At 32.0% G+C, this 27,992-nt stretch overlaps 1 protein-coding gene across 1 annotated transcript; it reads right to left on the reverse strand.

Annotated features, from left to right (window-relative positions):
- Positions 1-234: 234 nt before the first annotated feature.
- Positions 235-27,918, reverse strand: LOC120349700. The gene is made up of 11 exons (XM_039420223.1): positions 27,906-27,918; positions 27,179-27,367; positions 26,830-26,844; positions 26,256-26,397; positions 25,567-25,777; positions 22,640-23,072; positions 21,941-22,439; positions 20,861-21,123; positions 1,674-1,739; positions 735-1,151; positions 235-312 (listed from the first exon to the last, which is right to left on the reverse strand). Exons 1-11 carry the CDS (start codon positions 27,906-27,908, stop codon positions 235-237), a joined length of 2,316 nt encoding a protein of 771 aa, XP_039276157.1. The 5' UTR covers positions 27,909-27,918.
- Positions 27,919-27,992: the final 74 nt, after the last annotated feature.

The following is a 27,992-nucleotide window of genomic DNA, read 5'->3' on the forward strand; positions in this document are numbered from 1 at the left end:
GGCGGTGAAGAAGGAACTAATGATTTCAATCATTGAATTGGATGTGAAATTCAACATTGGCAAAATGAAAAATAGAATGCATTTCACATAACCTCAAAATAATGAACACGAGATGAAAATGTTTGATGGAGTGAACTATTCTTTCCTTCACTTTCAGAAGTTGAGGAACTTGGAATATAATCATCACTGGAATGATCTGCAGCATCAAAATCACTTTCTGAACTATCGTCCATGTCATTTGATTTGTCTACATTCGAAGCTGCCTGAACCAGAATCTGGGTAGAAGCCATTTTGAATGGTAGTTGGTTCAGTCTGCCAAGAGAATTAATACTAAATTTCCCTTTTTGCAGAATAAAAAGCTGAAAAATTTCCCTCTATAACAGCTGTGGGACTTGGTTCATTGTGGCAAAAGAAAGATCTCCTGATTGACTAAGTATAGATCAGAGTATTACAAAAATTCAAATTTTGGAGTTGGTTCACTCTGGCATCAGACCCTCCATTTTGCTAAGGCGTTCCCCGTCACTTGGAAAAACTTTGGAGCCAGGGAACATCTGCGTATCTCTGCCCGATTTTTTTAGTTGCAATTTATTCTAGTGTTGGTTTCTAGTCAAAATATGTAGTCGATCATTGGTTGTGACCAAATTGTACATATTTATCAGTATTATTTTTTCTTTTATTATGCTTTAATAAATTTCAAAACTGTAAAATTGTAAAACTAGGAAAGAGATAGATACGATCACTTCTTCTTCAGTTTTCTCCCGTTCCAGTTTTGTTTTCTCCTGCTTCTGAACCAGCTTCTCTCTCTCCTGCTCTTTCTGCATTAGCAGACATTCCATAGTTACTTCGTGCTCTTTTCTTGCCTGCTCCTCTGCAGCCTGTAGGTTTTTAATTTTACATGAAACTAGAGCTACATCTTCGCTCTCTTTTGAAACAGGCCTTCTTCTATTGTGAAGGTATCTGGTTGATCTATTTTTTGAAATGGGCGTTGACCTCTGTATCACCCCCTTCTCTTCCTCTGGTGTAATAGTTGGTTTCGGAAGAGCCGATGTTGAGGCTATTGGTGAATGAGAAGCCTCATCCACAAGAACCTTGGCTCGAGGGGTTCTGAGAAGGCCTGGAGAGTATGACTCCCAATCACCATTCACAAGCATCTGTTGAGAAAAAAATCTCAGTACTAATCACATATTATATGAAATATTGATGATGGTTTATTGAAGAGTATTCTGCTAGAACTACTAATTTCATAATTTTCTAGACTCAAGAAGCACATGTAACATCAAGAATTTTTAATAATTTGAAAATAAATTAAGAATAATTATTTTGAACGATTTTCAGTTAGAGCCATTGTTAAGTATTTAGTCAAGTTTAATATACATATATAGTCAAGTTGTTGAAATTGAAAAAAAAATCAATCAAATATTTTCTAATCAATAAAGTGGACCATGAATCACCATGAATCAGCTATTTTGAATTATTTAGGAATGTTTAATTTCGTCAAGGAAAACGTTTCCAATTAAAGAAGCCAATTTTCTGACTCCAGCTGTTTAAAGTCTAGGACTTAGCTAAATCCCAAGCTCGGAAACGGCCCTTAGGAGTATCTCAGTGTAACAGCAGCTTAATAGCAAGGAATTCTGATAAAAATAATTAATAACTGACAACATTTTTATACATACCATTCTGGGTATTGGGGAGGAGTCCTGAACAGTGTAGTTTTGTTCGTCGCCAGTCGCCACAGTCCACTTCCAAAGTCAATTCACAGTCAGTCGTCAGTTCTGCGATACCGGTACTACTGCTGTTTCCCGAACTCGAACTTGTAGCTGATTCTGTGAAAACATGTTATTGTCTTATTCTTTGAATAAGTTCCAATTATACTGGTACTGTTCAAAAATACACAAGAAACAAAACCTTTCAGCTTTGCGCCGGTGAACGAGGTGCAGAAAAATGCACTCATTTATAGAGTGATTTGCAAAGTGATCTGTTATGCTCATTTCAACAATTTAATTGATTGTTTCATCAGATTATTGAAAAGTTTGAGATGAAATTGCCAACATTGCTATGAGGAAATCTGTCCAGAGACTTCTATCAGAAGTTGTCCAGAAAAAGGTTATATAAATTCAAAAGTTTTGTCCAATTTGGAGTCCGAAATATATATAAACTACGAATTAAGATAAGTAAATGAAAAAATATACAAGGTTTTACACTTACCTGTTGCATATTTATTGATATTCATTGAAGTTATAACGGCTTTTGCTTTTTTTAATTCTCCCACAGTGTTTTCAATGAGGTGGAATCTCGTTCCATGTGGGTGTTGAAGCTGTTGAATTCATTTCCTATTTTTATCCACTCCAATTGTTTCATTTTATTTGAAATGCCATCCGTTTTCTTACATTCAATAATATTGAAATGTTTTTCTATCAAATCAATAAGAAGCATTTTCTCACTGTTTATAAAAACAGGCTCTCAAAACGTTTTTGCACTCAACTTCTCCATAATATTACTTGATATTATTGCTAGCCTACCTATTACCTAATTAAAACTAAAACCGAAGAAAACAAATAAATTTTGAATTACAAATAATATCTAGAACTAATTAACAAAACTTTGAAAAATATTAAAGAAAAAGGCAACCATGTGGCAACAACAAACTACAAGACAACAAACGACGAAGTTTTTAGATTATAAAAATGACGTCAAGCGAATTCACTGCCTTCACGATACCTCAAAACGACGGTTTCGGAATCTTCAATCTTCAGTCAATTGTGCTGGTGAAATCCGTCAGCATTCAAAACTTCTGTTCAGCCAGGAACCACAGTTACGAAACCGGGGGTTTCAGAACTTTGGTGAAATTGGGCCTTAATCTTGTTAGTAGATAATTAGGTGCGTTCAACCAATACCTACTATTACTTCAGGCCCTACAACTAATTAATGACGTCATAACATGTAGATTGACTCTTCCTAGATCATAGTAGTTTATACTAGCTTATCAATGTATGCTCTCTAACTTTTGTTACTGTATCGATTTTTTATTGGATGGAATACTATCTAAATTCCACATTGAAGACATTTGTATTTTATTAAATGTAAATTTTATTGAAATAAAAACACTTTATTCCACAAATGCAATAATTTATCGGTTATCCATACTTTCAGCTTGATAGACATAGGCCTACTCGATTCAGTGATGAGCTATTGATAAATTCATCTCAACCAAAAATACTTAATAATAACCTGTATCAGAATCGAAGGAGAGGTGAATCAAGATAAACCAAATTGGATGTACTCTTTAGGAAAGAGGCTCCAACAAACTTGATCACAATAAATCTGTGGTACAAAGAAACTCATCAGGAGTAAAACCTTTAACCCATTATTGCCAAATTTCCAAATTGATATTTTTTCATCTATTTGTGCTTTTAACAATGCACAAATATAAGGGAATTATGTAAAAAAAAATTACTATCATGTTTTGCATTTTTTATCCACTTTTTCATAAAAAGTCCCAAATGGGGATCATGGCATGTCAGGTGTTGAAAAATCACAATAGTGAACTTTCATTTTTTTATTTACAGTCAACATGAAACTCATCAGAATATTATAATAAAAAGTGCATTTGTTTGAAAGAATATTCAATAAATTTAGTTTTAATCAATTATTATCTTGTTTGAAAAAATTTTAGTGTCCAATAGGTCTAAGTTTTCTTATGCCAATTCAAAAAGCACTCAACGTGTATTCCAACATTGCATTTTGAGCACTGTTTTCGGGCATTGGATTTACAAATAGCACATTTCCGCTGCTTTCCACCGGCTGTTCGTTCTATAAAGTGTCCGACTGGGTCAAAACGAACAGTTTCTAGAACTCGCTTCGAGGTCAATTTAGTCAGGGCAGGCCTTCCTGCTTTCTTTGGGTCGGAGAGAGACGTCAGTGATAAGTAACTTCTTGCAATGCTCCTTCTGAAGTCCAGCAGGGGGATCTTGTTACCTGCTATTGTGTACAAAATATGAGCGTTGACAAGAGTCATGTCAATCATATTTGTGAAAATTGGAAAATACCATTTCTTCCCTCTAATCTTTATCCTATATTTGTTGATGGACCAGTCCATACGGTCGACCCCTCCCATCCACTTGTTGTAGCTTGCAATACAAAAGGGCTGATGAACCTTTATCTTCTCCTTTGCAACTTTAGACCACCGGCTTACACTTTGTTTAGGTTCTAGAGCCTCATGGTTACTTTCACTATATTATTATCCTTCCATGTTACAGCAAACATGCTTGTTTTCTCATCAAAACGATAGTCATAGGCTCCTCGCTCCTCTTTCTTCATCTCTTTGTCAGTTTTGATAGGACAGTTGTTCATTCGGTTGATTCTTACCGTTCCAGTTGCAGGAATATTTCTTATTGCTAATTTCGAAATCAACTCATAGCTTGTAAAAAATTATCAAAATAAAATACATGATTTTTTGGAGTTTCAGTTACTGAAATTTTTTGCAAAACAACAGATGAGCCTACATTTGAAATCTCATTAGTGGGGTCCTTTCTACCCTCATACAAATCAGCATTGAAACAATACCCTGTTTGACCACAGCACAGTAACCACTGTTTGAAACCGAAACGAATAGGCTTTCCTCTGATAAATTGTTTCAAGTAGTGATGACCATAATACCGAACCATTTGTTCATAAATGCTAAGATTTTTTGAAAACACACCGAATTTCACATAGTTTTCATTCAACATTTCAAAGAGTGGCTGGATTTTGTATGATTTTGGGGGGTTTTCTTTTGGTATTTGTAAATTATCATTGAAATGTAAATTACGTTTTATTTCTAAGTATCTGTTTCTTGAGAAACATTTTCGTACACAATCAACTGAGAGGTCCTCATCCTCACTCCAGTACAACTGTTCTTGAGGAACAGAATGATAACCGGTAAATAGAAGAATCCAACAAACTTTTTCATACAGTTAGTTGACAATATAAAATTGTGTCTATTGTTTTGGGAAGCAAAGAGAACACTTTGTTTTACAATATGATCATAAACATTATCATCAAATAGAGATTCAAATACCTCAACAGGACTCATATTATACTAAATATCTTGAAAGTGGTGATCCCTTTGCCAAACCCTCAAGTTGTTTGAAAATCTTTTTGTTATATTCAAAGTAGTAAAAGAAGTAAAGAGCGCATTGGTGATTCTTTTTATTCAATCAGAAACTAGAAGATGGAAAGGGTAAACATGCAAAGTCCATAGCTATTGGGTTTAGTTCGGTGCATTGTCAAGGTTATGAGCCTTATGACCAACACGTTTTTACACCACCAATTTTAACTTCAACAATGAAGGCTGAAGTTGAGTTTTTAAAATTTGCACTTTTGAAAATATGGTGAAAACTGGCTTTATCATTTTGAATTTGAAAAGGGTATGAATGAAACAAATAAAACACAAAATTATTAAAAAACATAATAAATAAGAACATGAAGTACCTTTTATTTAAAATATATTTTAAATATTTCCAAATAATAACTAGTTTCGACCTTTTGCCATTTTCAAGTTCAAATGAATATATAAACAAAACCAATATTGAATAATCTATGTTTTTGTGATCATCTTCCATATGATTTATTTTTGGGGTTGTATAATTTTATCAAAAATAGGATTGTACAAATCAAATTGAATTATATTTATTACTTTATTTCTGTTTAATTTTGCTGTTGTGTAGATATGAAATTCTCCTTTTACATTTACTGTTTTTGTTTCCAAAGTTTAATATCTTCATATTAGAATTTATATCAACATATTTATGATTTGCTTCTATTAAATGTTCAGCAAAAGCTGATTTTTGAGTTATATTTCTTGATTTTATGGCTTGAATATGTTCTTGGAATCTTTTTTGAAGCCTTCGACCAGTTTGAATTATGAACACTTCGAAAACACTTGAATCATGCTTTATTATTGAACAATCTTGAAAACTTTTGAGCCTGCAAATTCTTGAACAAACTTTCAAAACTCAATAGAATTGAATAGTAGACTTTGTACCTGAATAGGCTCAACAGAAATTCATTCATTAAAAATGTTTCTATTCAATGATTGGCTAATATTGAATAATTGATGAATAAGTTTTTTTAAGGGTCAAAATAAAATGGCAGTATGGGCGAATGGGCAGTATTGCACACATGGTCGTTAAAGCACACTAGCAGAGTTTGTGCCTAGATATTTTAAATAATGTTAAAACTTGATAGAATCAAATAGTAGAGTTTGTGCCTGATTAGCTTCAACAGAAATCCATTCATTACAACTGTTCCCATGCAATGATTGATTGTCAAATATTGAATAGTTATTATTTAAATCTGTGGATTGAATAAGTTGAATTATATCAGTGCAGAACAAGTTACTTGTCTGTTGGCTCCACATGGCTGACATTTCTCTTTCAAATCATCATATTAGACTGATTATTGTGGCGCCTGTAAAATGCTACGAAGTGTCCTACTGATGTTACACTAGTCCCACATTGATAACCAATAATGCCACATAATTGATAGGTTTGATATTTGACGTTCAATGTCTTTGGTATAAACAAAAAATGAAATAGAATAAATGATATAACATGAAAGATTTCGCATGAAGTTCTCACGAAGGTATTTTTGAAATCTTAAGTTCAGATGCAGGAGCCCTGAATGTATTTGAATAGTATATTAATTTATAATTTTTTAATTTAGATACAGAATAATTTTTATATATTTCAATAGTATAATTATAATTTTAGATACAGAATAAAAAACCAAGGAAAAAATATTGTATAAAAAAGAGAAATTAATACATTATTTTGATAACAAAAAACCATGGAAAAAATTCCATTTGAAAAATGAGAAATCAATACATTATATTTTGGTAACAAAAGATATTATATTCAATATATATCTTATAAATAATATAAAATAACAATTGAAAAAATAAAAATTCTTGCAATTATTTGAATGTTGATCACATAAAATCATAAACAGTAAACGAGTAGATGTCTATAAAAATTAGGTCATGAAGTAGGTTAGGCTATATATAAATTATTCAATAAATGAATAGGTGTCTGGAAGAAGGGCCTATGTTAGGTTTTCTGAATTTTACAGAAGAGCGTTTTTAAGTTTTAGCATTGGAAAACAGTGATTTTTCAACATAGGTCCTTTTTCCACTTCACAAGAATCCTCTTCAGCAACGAATATTTAACAACACAGACCCCTATTATGTGATATAATAGTGTAATATATTATATTATCAAACATTATTAATAATATTATTATTCTACATAAAAGGGTTTTTATTCATTCAGAGTGATTTAGCGTCACATTAGAATAACACTTGAAGCCAATAATGTGCCGTTATGATATTAGAAAAAAAACTCTCCATTTTTAGAATAAAATCATAAGATATAGGGTATGTAATAATTTTATTTTTCAGTTTCAATAAAAGCAATGAACAAGTGATCATCGGTTCAATAAAAGTTCAGTTTCAATAAAAAGCAATGAACAAGTAATCATCAATAATAATCAATAAGAGTAAGAATAATAATCAAATCAGAGTGATCATTATGATTCTGTCTTTTTTAATCACACGGTAGGCAAATTTTTATAGAAAAGTTTATGTTCTGGATTAACTAGAAATTGCATCATTTTTAGCAGATAGGTTATCACCTATAATAATTTTTGGTCCACCCGATTTTTTTAATTTGGAAAAAGCAGTGAGAAAAACCAATCCTCAAATATAATGGAGTCGAACCAACCACTCTTTGACCGGTTGTACCGACAATCTTTTGAGCCCCCTTCAGTCCAAAGATCCCACATCTCAGCTTTATATAGCACGTAAGGGGGAAGCATTTCCCCTTCCGCATTCCCACACAGCATCAAGGAGGTCGAAGTTTTTGTAGCATTCATCATATTTTCTACATATTTGCTCCATCGTCGACCGACAAATAACTTCTGATTTGCCAGGATCTTCAGTTAAGTTAGTTTCATCGTAGTTCCAGCAGTTGGATGCTGAAACTCCTTCTAAAAAATTTTTTCCAGATTTTGAAAGTAGGCAGATATCACTTCCTCATTCACTGCAGCCCGAATCATCTTTAAGTTGATGCACATGAGAGTTGAAATATCTTTATGACGTCCTAAGAATAATTTCACCCAGTCATAGCCTGGTAAATTGTCTTTGAAAACAGTAGATCTACCCCTTCTATCCAGATAGAATTTAACAGCATACCCCAGATCGATTTCTGTGACAGGAAAGCCGAATTCACTCAAAACTTTGATGTGCTCCACTATTGATTCTTCTTCATTAGTTGAAAGTTCAGTTTGTCTACCTGGTTTCTTCTCAAACAAACCTTTCATTTTGTTTTTAAAGTGCTTTTTGGAATTTTATAAACCGCTGCTGCCTGCCTCTGTGAGAGAATTCCATCTTTGATGTCAGCTAGATATTTCTCAAACTGCTCATTGGTCCAGTTTTTGTAAGCTCTTGAACCAGCAACTCTTCTCACTAATTTCGGTATTCTCTAAAACAGAAAAACAGAACAAAAAACATTAATAGATTGTTTAAAAAAATCTGAAATTAAACTTGAGACAACTTTGGCCTGGGCAGTACAACTTTGGCCCGGGCCAAAGTTGTCCCAGATTGTCAAGTTTCAGGTTATGTTCATGAAAATCAAACAGAAAAATTACTGATCAATACTTATAAAAATGAAACTTTAGAACATAATTGACAACATATAAAGCAATAAAGAAAGCTTCTTACCTTATTTTCTATGAGAAACAACTATTGTTGAGTCATCAAAGTTATTGTGATCAAAAATAGAAAGAAAAATAAAAATCTCAGTACCCTTTTTGAATTATTTTATCACAACATGTTTCTACATTGATGCCATTTTCAAGTGAAAACTGCATTTTACATCACCAAATTTTCCCCCCGGTGCAAATCACACGGGTTACCTGCTAGTATTATGTATGTATGTTTAATGTTGAAGAATTTGACGTTACACACCCATTGAAGTTCCATCCGTTGAAGTTAGGACCAGGTCAAGGGCAAATGATTGACCGAGCGAAGTGAAGTCTAAGATTCAAGTCGACGGTTTGGCATTTCTCCTAATGTTTAAATGTTTGAATGTTTATATGTTGCGCATTTACGGCGAAACGCGGTAATAGATTTTCATGAAATTTGACAGGTATGTTCCTTTTTAAATTGCGCGTCGACGTATATACAAGGTTTTTGAAAATTTTGTATTTCAAGGATAATATAAAAGGAAAAAGGAGCCTCCTTCATACGCCAATATTAGAGTAAAAATCAGACTATAGAATTATTCATCATAAATCAGCTGTCTAGTGGACTATAATACTACCCGTTCAAAAACATCGAACATATTGAAAATGTATCTTTCCATCAACGTTGTAGACAGTTGCAGCAGGACCTCTTGAATGCTAGATATTTAGGAGGTCCTGGTTGCATCCAGACCTGATAACAGCGCTCACACTCACATTCCGGGACGACACGTCACGGTACAATAGGAGAGAAAGCTCTGTTTATTTAGGATTTTTTCTAGACATTTTAGATTGATAAATTATTTATTAATTTCTGAGAAAACATAACAGGTCAATGTAACTTACTGAGCGCGAGGTCTACTGTTCACAGAACTACTAGTACTGCGGATTTGAACCCTCCCCCTTCACCCAATCATGACAAAAAGGGGCCCTTCCTCCACACTCACACAAGGTTGAAAAGCAATTTCGGTTCTGCCTCACTCTCATTTATTGTGATTAATTTTTCAATTTGTAAACAACAACAATTCAAAAAGCCACTGCCTGCACGATCGACGGTCTTTTTGTATCACTAAGCATTCAGTCAGCTGGCTTGAGCCCATAGTAATATAGAGCACCAGTTATTAGACTGCCATGTTATTCCCGCCTTTGCTACAAAATGTTAAATCTTATTTCTGTAGTGGGCCAAAGTTGCCCATGGTGGACAAAGTTGCACCATATTACGGTACCTAATTTGAGAATTTTCCAAAATATTTCAAAAATTGCAATAAATTGCCAAGTTTAATACATACCAAAGAACAACGACAATCGCCCTTGCATTGAGAGCACTCTGACAGCGAGGTTTAATTTTTCACAAAACGAACATTTATAAATCAATGTCATATTATTAAATCATGATTTAATAATAATGATGATTCAATGAATGGAAACTAGAAGTTTCTTTATTTAGCACTGGATGAAATACAAATCAAATCAAATCGTTTATTGCACAAAAATATATACAGAATACAACTGAAAGGAAATTGAATCTGTTATTTTATATTTTTTAAACATTATGTTTCAGCATACATATGCATAACTTCTATTAATCAGTAACTCAGAACTTATACTGTTCTTCTCTTTAACTTGTCCCACAACATTGCCAGTGGTAAGGTACGTACAGATATACGCGCCGCGAACATGAGCAATCACTTTTAATCTGCTGATGCCAAGCTTTTTATATCTGTATTTTACCGTTTCTGTAAAAATACAGATATAATCAGCTGATTAAAAGTGAATTGCTCATGTTCGCGGCGCGTATATCTGTACGCACCTGTAGATCATTATCTGAAGATGAACTCCCAACTACTGGCATATCAGTGGTTGAAGGAGGCAAAGGTTTATTTCTGATACCCTTCAACTTTTCTAATGGTAATTCATCATCTGATTACTCCATTATTGTTACTGGAGTCATATTATTTTGTGGTAATAATGTTTCCTTCAGTTTCAACAATGCAATATTGTCATCATCAGAGGATGAATTTTTCTGTGTGGGGATAGGACATTCTGCCTTCTGCACTCTTACAGCATTGACTATGTCAATCTCGTAGAATTCACAATAAATTGGGGGTGGAAGCTGGTCTGTTTATTAAGAATGCTGTTACAAATTTTGAATTTCGAAATTTAAAAATATAGGCTACACCACAGGTGTGATCTATTTTGCCATCTTCACCAGTTGATGAGAATCAAACTTGTAAAAGCTTGATTCCCTTTTCCATAGTAAGATGACAATGGAATGTCCTATAAAAATACATCCCTTGATTTTGTTACTTTTACTTTTTTACTATTCGATACATAGTCAAAAACAAGTTTAAGACCACCTTTTCTACACTAACAATTTTCACTTCAAAAACGTAGACTCGAATTGAGTTTTTGAACAATTGCACTTTGGAAATATGACTAAAATTGACATAATCTATAAAATTGAAGGGATGATGATCATCATCATCATCATCATCCATTATCAGAGTTTTCATCAAATATTTATTTATTTATTTATTTATACATTAATAGATACAATCATTCTCAACTATGAATGATTGGGAGAGGAACAACAGGCTTAAAGCCCAAAACTGTTCCTTTCCCAAATTTAGATAGAAATTGTCCAAAAATAGGTTATGTTTACACTACACGTTTTTTGTCCAATTTTGAGTCCAAAATATTTATAAAAAAATTTTATAATATAAATATTGTTTCGAGGTTTTCTGATAAATCATTAATCAAGTCCTCACGTTGATTATGATACCTTCTTCACATAGATAGAATCCCTGCTTCATGAATGCAATATCTATATCATGCTGCCCCATTTATTTATCATTTACAATCAACTTAAGGACAAAGAAACAGACTACAGTCCAAAACTTCTTTTCATCCCAATTTCATAAAATAAATTGTCCAAATAAAGGTTATGTGCGACTTTCCAATTTAGAAGAAGTAGTGGAGCCAATTCATCCTCTGCCAGCAATATACTTTGCTTGGTGGGTTGATCCCTTGATTTGTTATAGTGAAATCCCCTCAAAATCAATCCTGAGTATAGGGGATGTTCTCATTAGAATGCTGCTGCATATAATATACAAGCTAAAATCATTCCACTTGTATGGGCTACTTTATTAAAATGAATAAAAATACGAAGTACTCTTTAATAAAACAAAATAAATCTTATAGCACCCTTTATTCTTTAAAAAACGTTAAAATAGTTGAACAACTAGTTTCGGTTTACACCATCTTCAGGTTCTAAAATAAATCAAAAAATAAATTAATTCAAAAGCAGCCCATGTCAATAAGTGTTTTAGGAGTACTCTTTTTATTTAAAATATTTCAACAACTAGTTTCGGCCTACTTTGGAAATTTTCAAGTTTAATATACAAGCTGTAGCTGAAATGCTCACATATTGCACTCCACAGCTCCACAGCTACTAAACCTGTCATCATTTTGTGAAATGCTCCCACACTGAACATCACTTTCTGCACCTTGTGGTGTCAACACATTTGTCGAGGTACCAGCCTTCTGAAATTCACAGCCTTCTAAAATTCACAGCCTTCTGAAATTCACAGCCTTCTAAAATTCACAGCCTTCTGAAATTCACAGCCTTCTGAAATTCACAGCCTTCTGAAATTCACACATTCTACTGCTCTTCTTCCCTGTCCAATCGCACACCTCTCATTCTCAGCAACTGGAATCTCCCTCCTTGCAAGAAAATTGGAATTATACTGCCTTGCCTCTTCCCAGATATCCTCTTCTGTTTTTTTTTTTCAAATGATGACTCACAAATAGTAAGTTTCTATTAAACGCATAAATTGTTTTTACAAAGAATAAGTTAATGTCTGATAAGTACATTGATGAGTGATGTTTATGTTAATGTTTGAATTCAAAAATCAAAAACAAAAACTGAATAATTATTGATGGTTTCTTGTTGCCATTATAGATAATGAAATTGATACACTCATGATTGAAATGGTACCATCTGTGTACAGTTTATCAAAAAGGTTCACTCAGTTCAACAATTTGAATATTCATTTACGAATATCTTCAACTTAAGACTATTATCTTATGAATGAAACGAAATTAACTAGGTACCCATAAATATAACAACTCATGGATGAGCTCCATTAGATATTTGCAGCTTGTACATATCTTTATTGTTTATTATTTATTGATTCATACAATAAGTACACCAATTATAGGGAGGGAAAAAATAAGGTCACCTTGTGCTATTCCTCTCCCAAATTTAGATAAGGTTACACATAGTCCGAAATAATTAATGTTAAGTCTAGAACAATAGTACAAGTAAATACTGACGAGTTCAAATTCCAGCTACAGTTAGACATATATTTATTCGTTGTTGGTTATCCATCTTGTTTTCACTATTATTATTACTATCGTATTTAATAAAACTTTCTAGTGAAAAAACACTCACATTTTTTGACACTATCATCACTTGAAAGTTTTATTAAATACGATAGTAATATATTTATTGTTAGAAACTGAATTTTAATCAAAAACTAATTTTTTGAAATTCAAATTTTTGAAAAATATGTTGCCCGGGCCGGGATTCATATCCTTAATAAATTATAGCCATGATTTAATTCCATTCGACTATAGGGAATCCAATAACCCTTATGACATCAAATAAATGACTCATTTAAAAAAAAATCCATTTACTCCTTAAACTCTGCAACTGTTTCAGCACTACTGGGATATGGGGATGATATTTTACATCCAATGCTGAGGTTAAATCAGAAATTAGTGAATGTTGCAGTTTTACACAATTTGGCAACCCAATTTTCTTTATTATTATTTTTTTTTTGAATGTACATGATGATGATAGTGTAGGAGATTTCAACATATTTTACTACACTTTTGTAGACATCCCCCATCTCAGTGAAATCATCATTTGAAATGGCAGTGGATCGATTCCAGAACTCTGGAATTCCAGGAATAGGCAAGACCTGTTGGATTAGATGCCTCATTGAAAACCTGTTGCTCCTTTTTCTTTCCTAAGACTTATTGAGGTTTGTAAGGCTTCACATTCTTCTTCATGTCTTGCTGGTAATTTTTGTGCTGACATAACTTGTTCAACAAATTTTCTGGTGTTCTTGCCACTGTACAATGGCAAAAGATTGCAAGATGTATAGCTTCAATTATTGAAGTTCAATAAGTGATTCAGATTCACTCATCAAATTAATGTTGTATAACTTTAATGAGTAAAACAATATTAACATCTTGAAGCACCCTTTATTTTTTTTTAACTAGTTTCGGTGATCACACCATCGTCAGGTTATAACTTTAATGAGTTGTTGAGATTTTATTTATTTATTTATACATTGATACATAGGTTACAATATAATTTTCAACTATGAATGATTGGGAAAGGAACAACAGGCTTAAAGCCCAAAACTGGTCCTTTCCCAAATTTAGATAGAAATTGCCCAAAAATAGGTTATGTTTACACTTCATGATTTTTGTCCAATTTTAAGTCCAAAATATTTATAAACTAGAAATTTAGAATTTAGAAAAGTTGAAAACCAAATTAAATAAGAATACTTCACTAAATCATCACTGATAATTGAAAAAATACTGTATTAATAATATTGAAAATTTTAAAACTTGAAAAGAAATTCAAACTTACTCCTGATTTACCTGAGATTTACTCATTGTTCGGTCTCTGTTGTTATTTTATTGTTTCTTTTTTATTGTCCAGTTTAGTGGAGCTGAAGATGTCATCAGTGAAAATCGTCAGTCCTTGTGGACTGAGATAACATTGAATAACAAACTGGTAACAGCTGCATATTGAAAGTCAGCTGTTTTAGTCATCATATCAGTCTTGTTGCTGGAGCTCTTGGGATGAGAATAGAGTAGGGTAAACCAGCCCACGTTGGGACACCAAAATTCAAACAGCTATAACTTGGCCAAAAAAATCTACATTTTTTAATTTTATATTGTATTTGCTTACACTTTCATCCTTGGGGATGGCAACTGCATTGATCGTCAATTGATTTTTTTATTGCAAAAACAATTTTTTGGGGAGTGTCCCAACGTGGACTTAAGATCGGCCCACGATGGGACATCCCTTTCCCAGGTTGGGATATTGAATTAAAAATAAGCAATTCATTATTTTTGTTAATTTATAACATTTTATCATAATTATTGATAGTATAAATACATCATTTGAAATTTCTTTTAGTAAAAACTATAACCAAAAGTCATTTGCACAAAATATGTTTGAAATGGCTACCTCTGAAGCTACATTACAGGCTTTAATCATATATCATATTTATTTATAATTTATTTCATTGATATGTAGCCTACATTGAGTAAAATAAGATTCAGAAGCAATGCTCATCGTTATAATAATTATGAGCATATCATGATTGCAGTGTCCCAGTGTGGGCTGTCCCAAGGTGGGCAGATGGTCATGGCTTTGTTTTAGACAGAATAACTGGATTAAAAATAAGAGTACAATAATGTTCTGTATGTCGAAGTATTCATAAAATAATACAGAATGCATATTAGCTGTGAGACTTACCTTAAATGGTAAATGTTTAAAGTAAAAATTAAAATTCCTCTTCTAAAAAAAAACTTTGAGGTTACAAAAACATGTTTTCAATTTTTTCTTAATAATGACTGGTGCTACTTCTGAAATTATTATGTCTGTAATTAAGGCTATAAACAGCTGATAAAACATCGCAGTCGTTGCCAACCTAACACTCACTAATTTCCCACAACTTGAAGTGTCCCAACGTGAGCACAATCCCTTATCCCTTATTTTTCCACGTCCTGGCTTGATTTCCCTTCTAACATCAGTTTTAGCTATCGAGATGGCATTATGTTCTACATCTTCATCCACAATACCAATGACTGTTGTTTCTGTCTTTTTTTCTTTTGGGCTACTTTTGAATATAAATCTGAGTACCCTTTTTCAATTATTTTGTCACGACATGTTTCGGCTACTAATGCCATTTTCAAGTGATTGGAAATCAATGTTGTTTCTGATATCGCCACACCTACATCCAATATCAATTTAACAGCATCACTTCATGCTTGGAGAGTCTTGATCGCATTGCTCTCAAACTTCAATCTTGAGACAAATTTGATTTCTACTACTTGTCAATTTGTTGTATTTTTTTTAAAGAAAGTTGTAAAGATGAGACGGTGGCACTTCCTCAATAACTATGTAAGCTAATGCCTTCAAATATGCCAAATATGTAATCGTATGGTGGGAATAAGAAAAAACTATAGCTTTCGGTTTTTATTTAACATCAAAAATTATTTATTTAATACGAATATTCCAATATGAAACGGTGCGAAACAAAAAACAATTATGCAATTGAGATAAAAGAAAAATTACAACTATAATCAACAATCAAAATTTCTGATAATAATAATCAGATAATAATTTAAGGGCTACTCGCTTAGCTGATCTGTGGTCGTTCAGTTTTTTTTTATAATAAAAACAAAAATTAATATTTAGAATTATGGATCTGAAAAATAAAAAATGTACAATTAACTATTATTTTACTTTACCTTAAAAAGAGTCCCTTGGCCTGCTCCTCAAGGTCCGGTTAAACCACTCCCGACTTTAAATTTAAAAAAAATTATAAAAAAAACTCTGCCAGTTGATTGAATCAAAAACACCAGCTTTCCCTACAAGATTCAAATCCTGAAAATACAATTATGTAGGTTTAAACTGACCGGTGCAAAGCCATAGACTTGAGTTCTACAAGAAGAAGCCCACATACATAGGAGCCAAGTTCTATAACAAGCTACCGACGCGAATCCAACAAGAGCCGAATCCCAATGAATTCAAATTGGAATTAAAGAGATATTTAACTGAAAGATCTCTTTATAATATCGAAGAATATCTGAATGAATGAGATCAGCTCCTATGAGTTGAATTGTATTGTATGTTTGTATTGTAGTATTCTGTAGATGTTTTATTTGTTTTGTACTTTATTTTAAATGGTATCTTGTCAAAGAATATTATTGACACTATTCATTGTATACACTGTACAAATCTATGAATAAAGAAATTATGAAATGAAAATTAAATCCAAAAACAAAAAGAGAATCTCAGGAAATATTGAACGTTGCCTTGACAACCAAAAATTGACATGTGAATTAATAAGATTCGAAACAAAACAAAGATTATGGGATGAAAAATGAATAAAACAACGCAAAAGAGAACAAAAGAACAAATATTTCAACAAAATAACAGAAAAATAATTTTAAAGAAACTATTAAGATTATTTACCTAGATTGTTATGGTAACTAGGTCAAGTTCAAAGTGAAAATCATGAGAAATGTCAATAAACTAGCTGGCCCGGCGAACTTCGCCAAATAGTTAATACATCTCATGACAAACTTTTGCTGGATACACACCTGAGGAGGCGCGATGCGTCATTCTACATCCAGGTGCTTCTTGCTTATTGGTTTGAATGGAAGGACTCACATACACTGAATAGGGCATGGTGTGGAACGGAATGGAGTGATAAGGCAAACTCCATAAGATCAACACTTTGTATCACCAAGCCTCCTCAGGTGTGCTTAGCCTTAGCTTAATCTGATGCACTATATTCTATGAAAATTATCCAACAGTCAGTATTCACATTTATATCTCAATATGGACTTCCTATGTGCTTAGTTAGTTGTGTAGCAATGTATATTTTTAGTTATACTTGAATGCAGCTTGTTGGAAATCGAATGGTATATCTCCTTGCTGCTGATTTTCTAAATTTACAGCATTTCTCCGACCCAAGTTAGGACGTCGTTCGTACCGCAGCATTATTAAGAAATAAAATTTTGAGAATCAGTAGAAAGTAAATTGGAAAACAGATCTATCGACGGCTGTTGGATGACGCAAATGATTATAACAGCTGATTTTTATTTCTCTGTGTGGCCAGCTCACAATTAATCTTCTCCCATAAGGATTACAAGTAAACTTTAAAGGACCGTAGGAAAGAGTCCTGAAGTCGGATTATAAATTTGTTAGGCCATAAACCTGGTCCTGAACATAACGAACTCAACTAAAAAAATCATCAAATTCGGTGCATACATAAAAAAGTTATTGAATGTCAAAATTTTAGGCTCGATTTTTATTCATATAGATAATATCAAATAAAACTTACAAAATCAACTCAAAGAAGTGTTCTTATGTTCTTACATATCTTAATTAAGAAAAAAATTAATCAAGGAATATCAGGGCACCGAGCTTCTCTCTGGAGTACAAAAGCATGCATAGCAGCATAAAAGCATAGTTTATATTCATTTATTGATAAACAGAACACACTTCTTTAAAATGATTGGGGAAGGACTAACAGGCACAGCCCAAAAACTGTTTCTTCCCCGAACTTTGATTTATACACTATAGTCAAAAAAAGTAGGTTATGTTCCATACACTTGAATTCATGTCCAATTTTCAATCCAAACATTTGAAAACAGAAAAGTTCAAATTTAGATTGTTCACAAAACCAAATTGAATAACAAAATATCACTTAAAACTGTAAAATAATGATTGGTTGTCTTTTTTCTTTAGGGCTACTATTTTAATATAAATAAAAGTATAAATCTGAGTACCCTTTTGAATTATTCTGTCACAACATGTTTCGGCTATTAATGCCATTTTTAAGTGATTTATTTATTTATTTATTTATTTATTTATTTATTGTATAAAATACTATAATCGTAATACAATTATGACATTGGAGGAAGAACTAGGCTAAGCCTGTACTATTTCTCTCCAAAAATTTTGATAAAATGTTAATGTTGTCCAAAAGATAAGGTTATATAGTCACACACTGCTTCGTCACTTGATTTTATTTATATATATTTCTTTGAAATAATAATAAATAATCATGACATACAGTTTGTTATCTAAATTTATATCATATTTCAATGCTTTGGATAGTAAATCATTCTCTTTTCCAGTAAACATAATAATTTGTCAGGTTCTTTACTTTATCATATGATTTATCCTGTTCAATATCATTGTAGTAGTTTATATTAGTATTTTTCTTTTGAATCAACATATATCTTTTTTTTTTTATTTCTGTGAGTTTTTTCTTTTCAATTATAGGCTTAATCCATGTTTCAATATAGATCTTGAATTCTTCTATTGATTTACTATGGAAATGATTCTCAATTTGTTCTTGTATTATCTGATTCTTTCTGTTTAACCTTTTTAATTTTGAATATAAATAATTTATCTCCTCTTCAATCCAAATTTGTTTTGCACTTTTCATAGTTTTTGTAGCTGCTCTTGATTTAGACTTTGTATAAATATGAACATAATTTGGAATAACATTATTTCTCAAACAAGCTTTATTAAATTATATATCTTCTATCACCTTTCTTATTTTCAATTTGGTATATTTCCATTTATGGATTATGTTTGGTTGATATGCCTTTTTTGAAAATGATTAACTTTGAAAATTTTGATATACTTTAATTTAGAATGTTATACTATGTTTGCTACAATATTTGTTAATATACGTAAATATAAAAGTAATGGATCTTGAAAAAAGCATATCTTTGGTCATGTCAACTAATCAGATATTTTGATCAAGTCGATTAAAATTTCTAGATAATATTACTCGTGAGATAAGTTGATTGATTGCAAATAGTTCAACAGCTGAACATAACTCTGTCTCACTCGCATCTTCCGTTATCGACAGATGACGAAATTATCATCTGTTTCTCCAAGGTGAATAATTATTATCCTTTTCATGTCCTTCAGTGAGTTTTCCCAGTAATGAGACCATGTGCAATCGAATTTTTATATCAAGAACCTTCTATATTGCAAATTTCATCTAAATCATTAGAGCCGTTTTCGATATCCGTTGGACATAAATAACCATATACCCATATAATCATATACCCAAATAAATATATTAATATATACAGAAATTGCTCGCTTAATATTATTAGTATATCTCCATTGTTTGGAGGTTATCTTATTATCTCTTGCTGTTTCAATAACAAGCTAGCTAGGAAAAAGGATAACATCTTATCATATTTCAGAAATTCATTCTTATCATAAATAAAATTGAATTTTAGTGTTCCAAAATCCTCTTTCCTTATCCAATAAAATTAAAAGAATCAATGGCAATTGTTAGTCATATTTCCATATTAAAAGGTGAGAACAATACTTATGCAAATAATATTTCTGTTCTATTTTCACAAGAGAAATCAGTGAATAATATAAATTTAATATTTAAAAAATGAAAAAGAATTATAGTACCCTTTAAAATTATTGAAATATTAAAAAACAATAATACAAAGTATAACTACTAGTTTCGGTGATCACACCATCATCAGGTTATAAAATTTATAATTGATATTGTATAGTTTTGATTCCAAAAACTGGCTTTGGATATTGTTATTTTTGACAACAACATCTTGCTTGGCATGGTGGTTATTTTAAAATCTTACTACTAAGCCAGAAGAAATACATATTTACACCCTTATTGCAGATATTAGGTATAAATGAAAATGAATTATTAAATAAAACTTGTGTTTTTATTGTTCCATTTATAGAATTGTCTCAATTGGCCATTAGACCTTTAATGATAATTATATATATGAGTAGGGTTTATTCTGAAAATATTACAAAAAAGAAAATGATTCTGGTTAGTCTACAAAATAATCATTATTGAGTGTCCCACAATGGAAGCCTGGTGGCCTTTCCTAAATCATCTTCTGGTCACTCTCATCATCTTCACAAATGCATTCACAAACATCCACAACTGGCTCAACCTGCTGAAGTTCTTGAGGTCTCATTACAGCATTATCATCTACAACCATTTTAAAAAATGTAAGCTCCTCAATGCTCCTCCAGTCGTCACCATAATGTTTTTTTTAGCAACTGATCGACATCCTTTTTTCTCTCTTGGCTGACAACATTCTTTTCTTCTATTATGTCTGGATGTAGATCTAATGTAGTTTTTCCAGTTTTCATTAAACTTCTGTAATTTGTTGACTGCTGGTCACTGTTGTATGTAACTTCACTTCTCACTAATATCCTGTTTACAAACTTTTTTGAACGTTTCATTACTATCTGTTTGCATTTTGATATTTTGAAATGGAAATGTTTTGTTCCCTTCATGTTATTTCTGGCTGTTGTACGGAAATCAGATACTTCACAGTCTACCCCAACTTTTTTTACTGTAGCATGTTCAGAAATCAATTCGTTAATTTCCTCTCGAGTTGCTATTACTTCTCTTTTCTTCAGTTTTTTTTCTATGAGGCCAAATACCCTATCACTTGGCAAAAAGCTGTGACCCGTCACTGGGTATACTATTTCTAGTTCCTCAATATCACGGAATAAGCATAAAATTATATGATGAATTTTAATAATAATTATGGAAATTCATTATGAAATAACTGAAAAATATAATTTCTTGCTTAATAAAATATAATAATAATAATAATATATATATATACCCTATATAAATATATATAAGTTATATTTTAATGATAATAAATTATATTATTTTCATAATAATTATGGATATCATTATAAAATTATTGAGAAATATAATTTCTGGCTTGATAAAATACAATTGTTTATTTTAAACTACAAAAAAGAGTTAATATTGCATCAATTAACTAAATTATTGAGATTTATTATCATCTTATTGTAGTATCCCTGATTACCTAGTAACATAATATTGATGTTGATTCAATATACAAATTGAGTTACTTCTTATCTATCATTCACACTTATTACAATAATTTAATATATTATCTAAATAATATTTTATCTCAACAATAATCCAATCTTAATGAAAACCTTATTATAATCTTAATTATTAAGATGAAATATATTGTTTACTATTAATTATACATTGTTTTAAGACGATCTGGCAACAGAACAAAGCGGGAAAAAGCTATCTGCTTTGTTGAATGATAGACAACGATAACAATACTATTGATAATGAAACATTGCCGTTATAACGTGGACATCACTATAGCGCTCCAGGCGCTTTCATCAGTAACTAAGTTTCCCTCACTAGCGCTACTGATTGCACCGTCTAGAACTAAGGTTCCGATGCTGGCGCTATCTCTGATACTCGTCTAGAACTATCTCGACCCGTCAGATCTCTGGTAGTGTTTCTTTCCTCTGTGTCAATATGTTCAGGTGCTTCATCGGCCAGCCAAAACGAACACATCCCTACGAAGATTGAATTTTTATTTTGGCCGCCACAACCGTCTGATATTAAACGAACGTTTTTGTATGGTGTCATGTTAGTATTCTTTAGAGTGACATAAACACAAGATGCAATCATGTTCGAATCTCGGTCATATTGATTTTCAGTCCAAACGTAGGCACTTACACTGTTATGGTCTAGAGTTGATTTACTATTGCCTTTTACTAAGGTGAAGTTCTGCACATAAATTTGGCGACTGTAGAAAGTAGACTGATCAGGTAGCTTCGGAATAGGTAAATTCTTTTGGCAGTCAAATGATAAAATTAATAAGTCTTGAGTCGTGTCCTGTAATTTTTGGTAGAATGCTTTAGCTCTAAGCTTGTATACTCGCATTTCGATCATTAAACCGCTTTTCTTTTCCTGGTCTTTTTCATTTTTAATTTTTTCTGTTAAACTCAAGTTGAGCATACGTCTGTCCGAGGACTTCCAAATCCAAGATTGTAATTACAGTTGAAAATTTTTCTGAAACAAGATTCTTTTACAGGCACTGAACCTTCTTAAGACGAGTAGAGTTTAAATAATTTTCTTATGCTAAGTTCTGAGGGGAGGTACTTTCTATTAGCTGTTCTGCGTCGGCAGTAGTGACTTTCAACACATTTTAATTTTTCAATAAAAGTCATTACACAGTTTTTTCTAGGAGCAAATTCAGCAGCTCTCTTGAATCCACCTCTTTTTTCCTGTAAAATTCCTTCTTCATGGTACTGCTTGGTGATGTTGTTGATACGAAATCTTGAAATGCCCAGGATCCCACATAAAGTCTGTAAGCACACAGGCACTTTTTCCCTATTCATATTTGCAACATAGTACTTGGTAGTTCTCATTTGTGTCTTGTAGCTTTTCACTTCATCTTGTTTCTTCTTTTGGAATCGTCTTCTCCTTTTTATGTTTCTTATATCAACGTATTTCAATAGAAAATCATTTTGGTATTGCCTGTCTGCCTTCTGATAAAACCTATGATGGAAGTGTTGGATGTCTCTCATGGAAAGTTTTCTGCATTGAAAGGCACCTTCTTTATGATTGCATACTGGGTAGTCTGGCAGACTGGTTGCTTTGTACCTAAAACAGAAAGCACCTTTTAGGCTATGCCTAATAAGATTGCTTTCTTCTGGCTTAGTGTTTCAACAAAATGTTTACTATAATACATGTCTATAGGTGTCCCCGTTCTTGCAAAACTCACCAAGTCCAAAACTACAGTTTTGAGTTATACGCATAAATAGGATTTCATGACAGTAATACCATGCAAAATAGAGCAATAGTGTTTAGGTTTCAACACTCACTACATGTGATGATGAAATTTCATAATGAATAACATTTTGTGTTTGATATTCTTTCAAAAATAATAACTGGAAAAATGTCATTTCAATGAAAAATGTAATTAAAAATCGGAGTGTCATACTTGGTGAGTTTTGCCTCACAACAAACAGCAAATATTACTCACCATGTCCATTATAACCATAATCACCATAATAATTTCATTACTGTCTACTGATAATTTATGACAGTTGCTGAGTATTAAAAACTATAATCTCATTATAGAGCAATAGTGTTTAGGTTTCAACACTCACTACATGTAATGATGAAATTTCATAATGAATAACATTTTGTGTTTGATATTCTTTCAAAAATAATAACTGGAAAAATGTTATATTCATTACAACAAAATTATTCAGAGTATAAAAATAAATAAAAGACTGATTTTGGCAGTTTATGATTTTTTATTGGAATTATAAAACACCCACTTTAAGATGATTTTATTAGATTGGTGAAGCATTTTTTTAATATTTTGAACAAAAATTTTCATTAGTACTCAGCTATACAATAATAATAAAGTGAAGAATTGGTTATTGTAATTTTATTGGAAAAGTGGGATGGTATTGTACTGAGGTCAAATAGGAATTTTTAATCATCTTCTTCTTCAAAATCACTTGCTGCACTGGGTTCTGGATTTCGGTCTATCAATTCACAGTGAGGGAGTGAACTGAACCAAGCATGAAACTCACTTGGAATAACCCCTGTTCTGCAGAGTCTCTGAAGATCATTGTATTTCTGATTAGATAAAGGAAAATAACTCCCATAAGATTTATGAAGTGTTGGAAACATGTCAATATTAGCTCCTGACCTTCTCAACCTGCTAATGTTGATTGACTTGAAGTCTCCTGAGTGCCCATATCTGAAAAAAATGCATTCAGGGTCTGTTTTCTCGAATTTGAAACATTTGATTTTCATCCAATTTATTTTATTGCCTTCACTGTCCCGAGTTCTATTTCTTAAGATCGTGCTGGATAATTTTTTCAAATCATAAAAATCGGTGTGCTTCAGCTCAGTGACATTGTACGGCTTCACGTTTTTACTTTGTCGATTAGACCTGGCAGCTCTAAATATATTTAGCCAGTCATGCATAGTGTATACAGATAAAAATTTCTTTTGTTTTTCAATTGCACTATGCATGCTGTCGCACTCCATCATTGAATGCCCTGACTCTAGGAATGTGTGCTCAATTTTTTCTATTTGAGTAGTTTGAGCTACTTACCACAACAATGCCACCACGTTTTGGTTTCGATTTTGACCCCCATATGTGTCTGAGAACAAGGAAACCTCAGTTACATGTGGCGGTAGACTTTTCAAGTAAGAATATAGGCACGTTCCTATTTCAATGCTCCCTCTTTTGCCTTCTATCTCTGACCATGTGAAACAGTGAGCATTATTTGGCGGTGCTCCCTCATAAATTGTTAAATTGTAACAACAAATTTTTCGTGTGTAATACATAGGAGAGACATCGCTGCTTGGGATTTGTAACACACTTTGTAAGTCAAAAGTAGCTGTTACAAATTTGTCTTCATTTGTGGCTCTTATTTTATAAACAGCCTTAGCTTCATTGCATTCTTGCTCTCTCGATTTGTGTTCCTCATACAAAGCTATAAAAGTTTGTTTATTTTCACTCTCTTCGTCATTTTTTATTTGGTCATATTTTACACAAATTTGACATAAATCCTTTTTTGGCCTGAAAAAAGAATAATTATAATTCAAGCAGAATACACGCTTGTATGATGTCAGGCTAACTGGCGGCGTTTGTTGTGCATTCAAGCATTCATCTTTGTACAATGAGTACATTATAGAAATTGATAGCTTGCTGTCAAGATATTTTCTCTTAGAACTTTTTCGAACATAATGTGATTCTGTTACAGGAAATTTCTCAATATGCTCTTTAATTTTTTTTATTTCCTCTTCAGAAATTTTATTTGAAGGAGTGTGTCTTCCTCTGTTATCACTTCCTGCAAATAATGTTGCTACTTCTGACATGTTCTTAAATGCTGTGTTTATTGGACCATTGTTTTTATTGAGTGTCTTCATGAAAAAGTTCTTACATACTCTGATTTGTTTGTCTTTTATTTTGAAGGAATACACTTTTGCATTACTTCGTTGTTTTTTAATATTATTGTTATCATTCACTTTTCGACGTTGAATGTTATTTGCTGTGACATTAGACAAAATGAAATCTTTCTTTCTATTGTATTCTTCCAATTTCCAATAAGATGAACAGATTGCTAACCTGTCATCTTCAGTGAAGTTTACTGTACATTTATACATGCATTGGGAACAATCAATTTGTACAGGTCTTTTTTCTGGAAACAATTTCCCTTTAACTTTGTAACTGTCACCCAGGTTCCTTCTGTCTTTGGTTTTATTTCGGGCCCAGGTTGAAGGATCTGCCTTTTGCCATCTGCATCGTTTCTTTATGGGAATGTCATCATCTGCTGGATCTGAAACAAAATATTGAAACAAATTCCAGTGATACAGAGTAGTTAAAAAATGTAATTAATTTGATGAGTGGATTGTAATTAGTATAATGAATGTAAAAATAATATAGAGTGAATGTTTCAGTATTCATATGGCAAACTGATACAATAAGATACTTTACTTTACTTGAGATTTATGATAAGCATACGTTTTTGAGGGCAACATAACTTTGCAATCATACCTTGTCATGCTTCAAACAAACATTTTGGCTCACATTTAAACCCTGTTCAAAATAATAGGTGGGTATTTTTTTAAAACTATCTCTTTATTTCTTTACATAGCTTTGATAATAATGCAGTGTCATTTGTGAAAAACGCCCAACTGTTTCACGTGCTCTAATATTGCATAAAAGTATTATAGTACATGGGTCGCTTGATATGAATGAAGTAGGCTACAGTTTTGTAGTAGTACTGTAATAAGTATTTTTTTACGATTGATTACCTTCGATCTCATTTTCGACTTGTCTTTCTTCTTCTCTTTGGATCTCGGTTTTAATATTATCTCCATTATCAGTAGATTTGTCATCTGAATCACTACTTTCAGGTGGAGCCCAATCAGGATCTGTTGTAGAAAAATCTATTTCCTGCAACAATAAGTAAAACACTTCTGTAAAAACTAATCTCTACAACATTAATGCGAAATTGAATAATAAGACTAGAAATTATCAAAACCACAGATTTATTAAATAAAGAGATACTGCAATTTCAGTTGTTATACCATTTTAAATCTCTGGTGAACTTTCATAGATTGACAATGGTGTAACAACCGAAACTCCAGTAGCTCTTTAATTAATAAATCTGTGGTTCTGATAATTTCTAGTCGTATTATTCAATATGAATAATTACCACAATATCACCTTCACTACTCAAAAAGTGAAAAATTAATGCAATAATTTGGAATTAATGTACTGAAACTGAAATTTTTGTAATTTATCAAGTTCAATCTTTGATCAAACAATAATGATTTTTATTTTGCAAACCATTCACTGAGTATTTAGAAAAGAAGAGCAACTTACCATTGTTGAATTGTTATTTCAATCTGACTCCCATATTTATTTATTTATTAGAACAGTCACAAACACGATATTTGGAAAGAGAAACAGGCAATTGCCCAAAACTTCTTCAATTCCTTGATTTTGGCACATAAATAGTCCAAAGTGAGGTTAAGTTTAAAATTTCTGTTTTCACCAAAGATTAACACTCAGAGAATACGTATTCGAGATATGACTGATGAATTTTGAATTTCGAAGGGTTGATAAGAGCCGGAAATAACACAAAACAATCCGAAAGTTTCAATAATATTGAAATAAACTTGAAAATTTTGAGCAGAAAAATTAAAACTACTATCACTGCAACTATGTTGTTCACTCCATGTTCAACGTTGTTTCCTTCTATTTCACAATTACTTGATTCACTGGTATGAAGAAGGACAGAATTTGGATCTATGTTTGCAGTATCATCATTATCATTGTTTAAGAGTACAAGTTCACTTCCAGGATTAATAATAAACATTCCTTCTGGTAAATCCACTGGATTACAAATGTTTGAATCATCCTGGAATAAGAAAAGAAGAAAAAACTTTGCTTTAAATGTCTACTGTAGGCCAATTAGTATTCATGTGTATAGGAACCATGATTTCTCAATGTGTAGCCTACATTATACGGTGTCTAATCTGTATTATCAAAATGTTAGTAGTCTACTGACAGTGAAATTGCCACTAATAATATTTACAAAAACATGAGACTTGATTTTCCAAACCAGATTAATTTTCAGCCTATAAAAAAGCATGTCCATACAGTACTGACATTCAACAATTTAAATAACAACCGATGTACTGCAACAATAAGTACTAAAAAAGCTGTACAACATTAATGCAATGATACTGACATTCAACAATTTAAATAACAACCTATGTACTGCAACAATAAGTACTAAAAAAGCTGTACATCATTAATGCAACCATTGATTTGAATGAATGCATGAATCTTGAATTTCTACAAATAAATTGATCGAGTTCAAACTTTGATCAAACAATAATGATTATTATTTTGCAAACCAAGGACTGAGTATTTAGAAAAGAAGAACGACTTACCATTGTTGAATTCTTCATGAAGTATATTTCCAAATTCTTTGAGAAGTTGTGTAGTTTTCGGTCAGGAGAACATAAGTTGTCTGACCA

Source organism: Nilaparvata lugens, chromosome 2 (genome assembly GCF_014356525.2).
Source record: "Nilaparvata lugens isolate BPH chromosome 2, ASM1435652v1, whole genome shotgun sequence".
Lineage (NCBI taxonomy): Eukaryota > Metazoa > Arthropoda > Insecta > Hemiptera > Delphacidae > Nilaparvata > Nilaparvata lugens.

What these genes read in the sequence shown, in the direction of transcription:
- LOC120349700 (XM_039420223.1), bottom strand. An exon ending in TATCAAAATGCAAACAGATA is followed by an intron (nt 1,740 to 20,860) that starts GTAATGAAACGT and finishes TGACTTTGGAAG; the next exon opens with TGGACTGTGGCGACTGGCGA. An exon ending in AAACTGAAGAAGAAGTGATC is followed by an intron (nt 313 to 734) that starts GTATCTATCTCT and finishes TTCTCTTGGCAG; the next exon opens with ACTGAACCAACTACCATTCA.